Here is an 11,170-nt window from a genome sequence, read left to right on the forward strand (position 1 = left end):
AGAGAGAGAGAGAGAGAGAGCGCAGGCGGGCAGACGGACAAGAGACACCTCCCTCCCCTCCTTCCAACAAGCTCCAGTGTCTCCTATTGAGCCGTCTTTGCAGCTCACACGACGAAACATGCCCTGTTTGGGGCGACCCGCATGTGTGTGTGTGTGTGTTTGTGTGTGTGGTTGGTGTTGCCTCATTCAAGTTTAAGTGCGTCCAAGACATCAGCCACTACAGAGGTGTGAACGGCAAACAACACAGAGACAATTTGCGGGGGGCAACCAGCAGTGGCTCCCCAGAGCTCCACCACCAGCTTCAGACGCAAACATCACTCGGCAGTGGCTACTTCACAGACACGCTCATGTCTGGCTACTGGAAGCAGTGTCCAGTTAGCAGCCAAAATTCACCTTGACTTTCTTTTTTCTTTTTGGTAATTCTATCACAAATAGTATGAAGTAAATCAATCTGGTCATTTCACCTTTTACCTATTTAGAACCACCACCTCATCATCCTTGCTTACAGAAGCCTCACAGGCACGCCAGATGGAAATGATCTTAAAACAAGAACAGCAAACACCTCAATCAGGTCCAAGTCAAACTTGGATGAAGGGTCACCTTTAATTTAGACAATTAATCCTTTGTGTTGCTGTGCGTTTGTCGGCTGTGTAAACGGTGAAGCAATGCACAGGACACATGGCACCATACATGTAGTATTTACTCACATTTGAGTCAGAAGGTGGAAAACCCATGCTGTAGCTTTGTTGTTGGGGATCATTTAAATATGTTGTGAGGCAACAGTACCCTCTGTTGGCACAGTCTGGAGAACCTGTTTAGGCGGTGATACCTTAATGCAGCATTACTAAACTCCATCCCTATTTTTAGAATGAAGCCTCCTTAATTTGCCATTTATACAGTTCAGCGTCTGAGAGAGAGTCCTTGGAAAAGCAGATCGGGTTCACTGAGAGGCAATTAATAGCACTAAGGGAAGGTAATTGCACACGTACGGGTCTGCATTGAGATACAGGTTAGTACAGCTCTAATGCCACCACACCATACAGTCCAAAGTGGTGCCGTGCCGTAATTTGCTTGAAATACATTGTCGAATAAAAATAATAGCCTCACACGGCCGTTTAAAGTTGACACTGTTTCCTCGTAGATCAGCAGAGAAGTGTGCAGCCATAGCAATACATTTTACAGCCCGCCATTAATAAAACATGGTGGGCAATTTTAAGAGCATTAGAAGTTTGATTGCTTCGGGGCAGGCCTAGGGGACTTTCAGGACAGTAATTATTTATATAAATGAAATGTCATCTCAGCTCTGGCTCAAGTAGACGTAACCTCAGCAGACGCCACATGGAAACACTACGGCACAACAGCTATCTTTCACAGATAGGCCAAGCATGTTGTCGAGCATATTGCTTTGACTGGAGCGCATAAATTCGATATGTGATATTACACGGAGTGTCTTCGACTCCGCGTCGGGCCAAGAGAGCAACAGCAGTCGCGGACATATTGAATGCTGAAGGAAAACATTATCCTGAGTTCACACACGCTCTCTCTCTTGCCATCCCTGCCGGCTGCGAGCAGCTCCTTGATCCTTACCCATGGGTTTCTCAATAATACATCAATGTCTCCATTATAGCTTGTAACTGCAGGCTCTGGGCAAAGGCAGTTTAAAGCTGGGTTGCATGGGGCCAACATACCACAAATACCCCACTTGTGGACACAGGAAAGGTTTTAAGTCCAAATGTTGCCTCTAAGGAGACATGCATCTCTCATGCTAAGTGCGGTCGCTCAAGAGGAGGTACCTGAACACACCACGGGGCAACATCCAAGCAAGATGTGAAAGTTTTGTCCAACTTACAAGGGGCCACGGTGCTGACATGCAATCTACTGACTTTAGAAAGATCTGCCTTGTTTGTAACTTACAGTTAAGCATTAAAATAATGAGCCCGATAACAAAGTTTTTTTTTTAAAAATTAGAAGCTTTTGCATTTGCGTGGACACGCGACTCACCCGGCTTTGACTCTGGGTCACCTCCATCATTGCATCCCTTACGTCTTCCATTTTTCATGTCCCTCCCATTTATTTACTCTCCAAAGAATACAACAAAGACATTAATATAGTCCTAAAATAGACTAATGTACATGACGGAAACTGGACTTTATACAGTTTTTAGGGTTAAGCGTGCAGACCTTTGGAGGCAGTCGCTTCAATGCGTTTAACCACAGCGTGACAGAGCTGACATAAACAATGAAAGGTCCACTCCAGGAGAGCTGGGGTAATATGAATATTGCTCTGGGATTTGCTTATAGTCGGCGCTTCATTATGCAATGTTTAATATTAATAAAGAAAGTATAAGTATATATTATTCATAAGCTGATTTACGGTGGCTGGTGTGTGTGTGTGTGTGTGTGTGGATTTGAGTGACAGATTGAGATGCTCCCTTGCTACAGGCAATACAACTAGACAAGGCTCTTACTTTTCTACAGGACACATCCTGACAATTTCTCCCACAGTTAAGAGGATTTGTCCGAGCAGGGGTGAATATATAATGCATGCAGATTCCAAATTTTAATTTGGACGGAGTAAATGATTCAATGCTGGCTTTTCTCAGAAGTGAGACTGGGCGGGAGGGGGATGCAGAGGGCACAAGATGTTACTTGCAAGCCCCGCTCTTATGCGGTGACATTTAAACAAGCACAGATGATGCTGCACCTTTCACGTGTCAACAACAGGAGCCTAAAGCAAAATTACTTTTCTAATATTTTCATTTTCCTGCTTAAAATTCCTTTTTGGTTAATATGATAGCAAGTTTCATTACCAATAAACACCACAAAAAATGTCTTTTTTTTTGTCCTAATCAGTCCCTTTTCTCGCCTTCTCCTTTGCAGCAGGATGAGGTGGTAAACTTTCGTAATCTGTCCTGTTTCACAACCTTCATGTTTGAACTCAGAAGCCATAGCGACAGATAATACATGATAATTATTTGCAGTTTGAATCTCATGTGCATATATTGTTTTGCGTATTAATTAATATCATCGTCATTCTGTGCATACAGCTCAAAACCAATATTTAAGTTAATTTTAAACGTGTACGTATTGTTTGATTAGATATAAATAACTCACGAGTAATATAGAAGATAACGCCAGCACTGAGGTAAAAGAATGAGTGATTTTCTTGTGTTTAATCAGTAAAATAAACCAGTGATGTTTATTTTAGGGAGTCAGACAGAGTAGATTTGGACTCAGTGTTCTTTAGTATGTGCACTCTCAGGCAAACACCGGCAAAACTCATCTACTCTTAGATCCAGTTGTGCATCAGAAGTATGTTTGTAACACATACAGATGTATAAAGATCTATAGGTATCAAAGGACAAAAGAAAATCTGCTTCAGTTTATGTATTATACGTGTTTAACCTTGTCATTTTTTCTTTTTAATTTAATTTTTAACTTACCTGCAGATTCGCATTTATACTGGTCACAACTCATACTTGTTTGGTTGGGTTCCTTATACATCCTGCTACTGCTACATCGAGTGATATTTCTTGTAAGGAGCATATTTCTATGTTTGGGTGTTACCTGCTGCAGGACTCACCAGGTGTGAAAATAACCGGTGACTATTCAGCACAATGTAAATAATATTTGCTTGCTTGCTTGTAATTTGCACATGTAAACTATTTGGTCAATGCTAAGTCAATGCTGACCGCCAAAGTCCAAGAGAGATTCTGTGTCTCCCTCTAGTGGATATTATTGGGAATATCATCCTTTAGATTATTATCAAGAATATAAGAATTTAAAATGTTTTCAGGAAAGGCGGGCTGTTTCCAGCAGCGCTAGATAGACTCAAAACACGAATGAAATTAATTTAGCAGTGGAAATGGAAAGAAAAATGTGACCCGAGAGCACGTGTACCTCAGCGCCTGCGTGATGACGTCATCCAACGGTCTGACGTACCGCAAAATGGTGGTGCCCTTGTTACAATGGGGTCTGTTGTTCACTTGTTAGCCAACTTATTGTGATCAACTGTGGATTATTGCTACAACTGCCTGATTCAGGCGATTTATTCGGACGTCTACATGTTAAAGGTAAGAGTTGTGTCTCGTTGGAAGCGGCGGGGAGATGAAGAGGCTGAATTCTGAACTACTTGTGACATGTCGGAAGCTTCGGCGTTTCACCGAGTGGAGCAAGTTTGCTAGCCGAGGTTTAGCTAGCCGAGGCTGGTGCAGAGTGGCCCTGTTGATGTGACAGCGTTGGTTGCCCTCAGCTTGAGTGTTTCATAGATGTTAGCCTGTCGGTGCGTTTAAGCCGCTTCGAGTGTGTGGCTCGTGTTACCCTAATCTCCGCCTCTAGCGGCTTTTTTAGTTTTACGAAGCTAAGTTACCATCACAGCTAACAGTGCCAGCAGTAGCGGGTTCGTTGCAAAGCATTATTCGCTGTGTCTAAACTCGACTGTTGATTCTGCTGTGCTGCTGTATGCACACTGGGAGCCGACATTCACAGATCCGTGAAAATTATAGAAATATATTATGTTGCTATCTGAATCCATTTTAATAATCATCGATTTGTTTACAACGAGCCTGGACTTGGAGCTCAGTGTAGCTCAGAAATGTTTACTGCTCTTTAGCGTTTCACACCGTGGACTACAAGCTAATTACACTTTTTATAAGCCTGAGTGTGTTTATAAAACTGCGCTATGGCCCTCACAGAATACACTGGTGGCCAGGTTATAGACAGATCCTTTTTAAGAAAGAGACAGGATTTGTGGTACTCTTTGCCTGAACGTAAATATCTACTCGTGTGAGCTATGCTATTTAATGCTTTGCTGCCCTTAGTGATGATCCTTTTTTATTTTTATCTCAGCAGTCCAGCACAGCGGGTCCATCCACCGCCTCTCCTCAATCAATGAAAGAATCCAAGGAAAACTCGTCAATGACGGGCCAGGCAATCTTGGACCATATAAAACCATGCTGGTACTGGGACAAGAAGGATTTAGCCCACACGCCCTCTCAGTCTGAGGGTCTGGACCCTGGCACAGAGGCCCGGTATCGCAGAGAAGGGGCTCGCTTCATATTCGACGTGGGGACCCGACTTGGCTTGTATCCTTGATTTAGATGATAGATTCATTGCTACAGCTACAAGAGAAAGGGTCACAAGATTAATCAGTGCCACATGCTTCAGTTTTATAGTTAAAAATAAACAGACTTTTAAAAAGCAATACATCTGAAAACGCCTTTTATGGCTGTCTTGTCCTTTCTCACAGAACCTACTTTGATGTGAATGTGAACATTTTTACAGGGTCTGTCTGATATACTTACTTATATATAATGATGTTTGTGGAAGCATTATTAAAATATTTTTTTTAATTTAAAGAGTCACATGTTAAAGCTGATATTTTGCAAACCGTTAATAGTCTTTGTGAGTCCTTGACCTGCATTCAGACACTATGACACACTGGCAACGGGCATCATATATTTCCACCGCTTCTACATGTTTCACTCCTTCAAGCAGTTTCCCAGATATGTAAGTCAATCTGATAATGGTCTCTGTTTGTTTCACTCCTGGAAGCAGACCTGATGTTTGTAATGGTGTGATATGTGTCTCGACAGGTGACGGGAGCTTGTTGTCTTTTCTTGGCTGGTAAAGTAGAGGAAACCCCAAAGAAGTGCAAAGATATCATTAAAACTGCCCGCAGCCTCCTGAATGATGTGCAGTTTGCCCAGTTTGGAGATGATCCCAAGGTGCAGTTCCTTGTATTGATCTTTGTTTTGAGAGGTTTTTCACTTGTGATTGCAGAAGCAGAATGGGTGTGAATACCTGTTTAAAAACAGGTGGTGTGTAACAGCGCTCACTGATACAGGCAGATGAATAAATGAGGTCCTGGTAAAACTGAAGTTTCCAATAACCTAAAAAGTTCCTTACTTATTTTTTTAGTGATCAGGGCTTTTATTTACCTTAGCTGCCTGTAAGTGAAGCAGGCTTGCAGTACAAACAAACTTTTATTCCTCGCTTTTATTAGAATAACTGTCTGTGTTCACTTGCATACAAAGCTTTGCTCAAACACGCTTACGTTTCTTTAGTTTTAAGCTGGTACATTAGGTGTGTAATACCACAGTGAGCCATGACTCATTCTTTAAACACATCAGCGAGGTCATCAGAGCGTCACTCAACACAGCTTTATGTGCCCTGACTCACAGAGACAGTAATCAAACCAGCAGCTCTCACGGGGTCAAAACCAAACAAGAACAAGCTGTAAATGCAGTGGAACATGATTATGTCATTATGCCGCTTCACGTCTTTGCTATTAAAAACAAAGAACTCCCTCTCAACATTCATTCAACATTCAAGATTTTCTTTTTCCTCTTACCAGTTGGCGAGCTAAAATATCTATTAGCATGAAGTAGCCTCTGTTTCACTTAACTTGACCTTGAGTACTTTTGATAGAGCTGATAGATCTGTGACATCTGGCCCTGGCTTATAACTTGTCACCTTGTTAGACACATTTACAGCACTCACATGAAGCGGCACAAGCATCTTACAGACGGCTTCTTTGCTTTCCAAGTCGCTCTTTAGCTTATTTAGCATCATGCTAGAATTAGCCAGTTTCTCCCAAAACATGATGCCCTGAGCCTGAGTGCTTTTCTCAGTTGAGCTGAAGCCTTTAGTCCAATAGCTTTAACTTATAGAGGGCTTTTACTGTCAATCATTTGCAGTCATACCAAATACATCAGTGGTATTTGGATATCAGCCTTTTAGTTATAAGCCACCATCAGTGTCCTGGCTTTTCTCACCAGTTTTTAGTACCGGTAGCTTAACTACTGTCATTAAGTCAGAATTGTACATCAGCTTCTTTCTTACTTAAGTGTTTTTAAATGAAAAGTTAAGCCAGATGAGAGTCGAATAGCTAATCGTTACTAATTGGAAGTAAAGGTAATGGGAACTTGTCTTGTTAAGCCACTAAAATTAGGATTTTTCCAAAAGACAATATTATTGTTACATTTTTTAAAAGGAGAATTTTTGTCATTCATTGCCACAACGAACGGCGACATCCAGAGAAAACGACCACACATGCAATCTAGTTGTGAGCTTTCATGTTTTTAACATGTGCAGGATTTCCAGCACCTACAGCGTTCTTAGAGACTGCCTCCACATTTACGAGCAGGGTGTTTTTTGGAAGAACGATACTCTGACACAGCAGTAAGCCTTTAATTAGCCTGCTTGTTTTAACAGGAAGAGGTGATGGTGTTGGAGAGAATTTTGCTCCAGACGATCAAGTTTGACCTGCAGGTGGAGCACCCCTACATGTTCCTGCTGCGCTATGTCAAGCAGCTCAAAGGTGAGATAGGATAAGTATGACATCAGCTCCACAGAGCGTGAGAAATGATGGTCCTGTGGGCAAACTCTGACCTGTTTCACGTTACAGGGGAGAAGAATAAAGTGTGCAAGGTGCTGCAAATGGCTTGGACCTTTGTCAACGACAGGTGAGGATTTTGTGCGTCAGGTTTTACAGCCTGGTTAGTTTTCATTTGTAAGGAATGCAAAGTTATATGGTGATGTCACAATAACCTGGTGCTTCAACGGGCAAAAACTCAAACCACCGCTCGTGTTGTTTGCAGCCTGTGCACCATGCTGTCTCTGCAGTGGGAGCCGGAGATCATCGCGGTCGCTGTCATGTACCTGGCTGGCCGCCTGTGCAAATTCGACATCCAGGAATGGACCAACAAGCAGTCTACACGCCGCTGGTGGGAGCAGTTTGTCCAGGACGTTCCAGTGGAGCTACTTGAAGGTACTCAGCATAAAGGCGTTCCACTTAAAGCCTCTTCCTTTGTTTTTTTTGTTTTTTTTTGTCTTTACCAAAAAAAACATGTCTTTGCCTTCCAGACATTTGCCACCAGATCCTGGACCTGTACTCTCAGGGAAACAAACCCATCCCTCAGCAGATGCAGGAGAAGGAGAGGGCACCTGCTGCTCCGATCTCTGCTCCTCCAGCTCCACAGGGACAACCGCCAGCCGCTAACCCTCCTCCCCCACCACCAAAAAAGACTTCCCCTCAGGGTGGTAGCCCGTCACGCCAGCTTAAACGCTCACATGTAAGTATACATTCAGCCTGTGCTGTACAACTCGTGTTTAACATGATTCATGCACGGGGCTCATAATTTATTTCCTCTGTGTTACAGACGTCCCCCAAAGATGAACCAAAGGCTCCAGGTAACATGTTTATTAATGATTAGGCAGATTTTAAAGCTGTTAAAATCTGATGAAATTAAACTGAAATGTCTCCAAGAAAGCAACAAATTAATGTCAACGAAGAGCAGTTTAGAGAAAGATGAAAGACGGCAGTTAGATTTTCCTGGCAGGGTTGAGGTTTTTATCATTATCCAGGAGCACAGAAGCATTTGCTTACGCCGTTACAGTTTTGTTTTGTCTTAAAAAGCTTCTATTTAATTCACAGAACAAGTTGGATCAAAGATTCCTCGACTGGAGAGCCCCATGCCTCCACTACCCACAACGCAGCCTCCCCCAGGTAAGCGTGACTCTGTAGCTTACGTCATCTGCATTCTTTACACTGTCCAAGAAGTTCAAATGATTTAGAGCTGGATCAAAATATCGTTACGTGCTGGCGTCCTCTTAATACTCTGTTTGCGTGCGCCACCACAGCAACCAATAATGAGCAGCCAGGACCCCCTGCCTGCAGCTCGAGCTTAGAAGCAGCCCACAGTCGTTAGTCCTTTCAGTCTGCTTACGTAACCACATCTCGTCTGGACATTATTTCCCAAGACACGCATACCCCTAACCTATCCCAGACCAATCTGATTAGTGCTTGAGCCTCATAATGAGACCTCCTATGTGGCTAAGCCTGGTAGCTTTGGTCTGCCCGTGTGCTCACTGTCTGAGAGCTTCATTTTAGATCTTTGCAGTAGGGAAGCTGATTTTTATTAACAAGTCGTTTCTCTTTACTTTGTCCTTTCACTCCAGCTCCTCCCGCAGAAGCAGAACCAGGAAATGAAACAGCTCCTCCTCCCCCACAGGCTCCACCTCCACACCAGCCTCCTCCGCTGCCCCACCGCCCTCCTCCTCCACCACCTTCCAACTACTTGATGTCCACAACGAGCTCTTATATGTCTGGTGAAGGCTACCAGAGCCTACAGTCCATGATGAAGACTGAGGGTCCCTCCTACTCCATGCCGCCCAGCTACGCACCCCCAATGTATCACGTCTATCCACCACCTTCAGCACCTCCTCCTGGGCCACCACCTCCTCCCTCCACATACCCACCACCCAGCTTGCCACCATCCTATCCACCACCGGTCTACAACAACTACCCCCCGCCACCGCCTCCACGCATGCCACCAGGCCACGTGCCTCCACCAGGGATGGCCCTTCCACCCACTGGGTACCCTCCTCCACCTCCAGTGCCTCCAGGACAGTCACAGGTGCCCTTGCCCCCTCCGCCTGGTATGCCTATGAACCGTGGCGCATGGATGAGATGAGAACGTGATAAGTCTGTGAACTGAGCTTGTGCAGAGCCACAACTGGGGCGAATAAAAACAACCAGGATCTTGTTATCTTGGAGCAAAACAGGAAAAGCGGAGCTGCTTCATGACTTAACTTCTGATAGAGAGGTGCAGGGTTGTGAAAGAAAGCGTGTAGGTAAATGGACTTTAAAGATAAAGTGAGGTCTGGACAGTTTTGTTATGGGAGGTGATAGGAAGGTTAACAAATTAGCAAATATGTAGAGGATAGGTACTCACAGTGCCCAGTTCCAGGAGCTTATGAGAAACACTGTCCAGTCATTGTTTTTATTAGTTTTTTTCTGGAAATTTATCAGGAAATAAGATTTTTTTTTTCTGTTGTCATACATGCACTCTCACTAATTGTGGGATGGTGAAATGTTCCAGTTTCATTCAGCCTTTGAGTGGATCTAAGGTTGGGTCTTGTGTTCCTTCCTTTATTCTGTCACCTTTATTGGTTTTCCTGAATACACCTCCCTTCACTTTGTGTTCTCTTCTCCACATTCTCATTGTTCTGCTGAGAGCAGTGTAATAAAATCTTAAGGTGGTTGAATATGCTGTGGGACTGTCGTATTGAAAGACTTGAACAGACACATGCTGTATATTTTTTGTGGTTTAAACAGCGTTTTTTCTTTTGTTTGTTTTTTACATTTTACTCTGATAACGCTGAGGTAGTGTTGCAAGACATTTCTGCTGCTTTCCCCCCCTCATGTCACCACCCATCTTCTCATCCGCTTCTGCACCCAGAGCAGCAAACATTAAAACAATAATTTCCTGATTCACTGTCACTGGTCTAAGAAGCCCAATAAAGAAGAAAAGAAAAACTGACTTCAGCTGTTCTTTATCTGGGTTTTGCTTTGGTTCTATTTTTTTTTTAAATGGTACTTTTTATGGCCGTAAGTTTAAAAGAGTCAAAAGTTCACCAAAGAAAGCAGAGCGAAGTACTTCCTCTGGGTTAGGTACCTCTGAGTGACTGTGGGAACACACACACGCAGAACACTAATAGTTAAAAGGATGAAAAACTGCTTTTTGGAAGAGCGGAAGGTTACAGCCTGGGCAGGTCATCAGTAAACACAGTGACAACTTTCCTACATCCGCACATAAAAACAACTATAAAAATAAAAAATAGCATCTTTTGAGTGAATCTAAGTACTCTGAGAAAAGAGACACAGGATGAACAAGCAAAACCTGGGTGTGAGGCCACAGTGCTAACCGCTGCACCACCAGCTTACTTTTAAGCACCTTTTATGTCCTTGCACTGCAGGAAACACACACAGATCAACCACAACTAACACTGGAAAGTTTGCAAGTGTAGATTTCAGTTTTTTTGAGCACTTCTGTATAAAACTGCCTTAGACTACTCTGTGCTTTGGTTTAGGTGTAAGAAAAGTTCTCGTCACCTGCTCTTCATAGCTGAAAATGGGGTCTGTGTGAAGAGAGAAGGTGTTGCTTCTTAGATTTCTCCCACCCTTTACACACCAGCTCATGTTCCTCCTTATCTCCACCAGTCAAATGTTTATGAACAGAGGCCAGGATACAGACAGATGAGCAGATACCTTTTCCACTAATCGGTTTTAGCAGTGAAAATGATACTCCCCCACTTCTTCAGTCCACCCATTCAACTGCTTATTGACGCAAATATCTAATCAATCGCATAGCAGCAACCCAGCGCAT

General features: G+C 43.4%; 1 protein-coding gene across 2 annotated transcripts; it reads left to right on the forward strand.

Moving 5' to 3' along the window:
- Positions 1-3,902: 3,902 nt before the first annotated feature.
- On the forward strand, positions 3,903-10,324 carry ccnk (cyclin K). 2 transcript variants are annotated; one of them, XM_014332228.2, is made up of 11 exons: positions 3,903-4,072; positions 4,851-5,083; positions 5,426-5,507; positions 5,594-5,725; positions 7,215-7,320; positions 7,408-7,465; positions 7,601-7,770; positions 7,866-8,074; positions 8,162-8,192; positions 8,437-8,508; positions 8,961-10,324. In XM_014332228.2, the coding sequence occupies exons 1-11, from the start codon at positions 4,064-4,066 to the stop codon at positions 9,473-9,475; spliced, it is 1,617 nt and encodes a 538-aa protein (XP_014187714.1). In that variant the 5' UTR covers positions 3,903-4,063; the 3' UTR covers positions 9,476-10,324. The 2 variants fall into 2 exon arrangements, with proteins under 2 accessions (XP_014187714.1, XP_014187713.1); XM_014332227.2 differs by having other exon boundaries at positions 3,906-4,072; positions 4,848-5,083.
- Positions 10,325-11,170: the final 846 nt, after the last annotated feature.

This window comes from Haplochromis burtoni, unplaced genomic scaffold, assembly GCF_018398535.1.
Source record: "Haplochromis burtoni strain Fernald_Lab_line unplaced genomic scaffold, NCSU_Asbu1 Contig_28, whole genome shotgun sequence".
NCBI lineage: Eukaryota > Metazoa > Chordata > Actinopteri > Cichliformes > Cichlidae > Haplochromis > Haplochromis burtoni.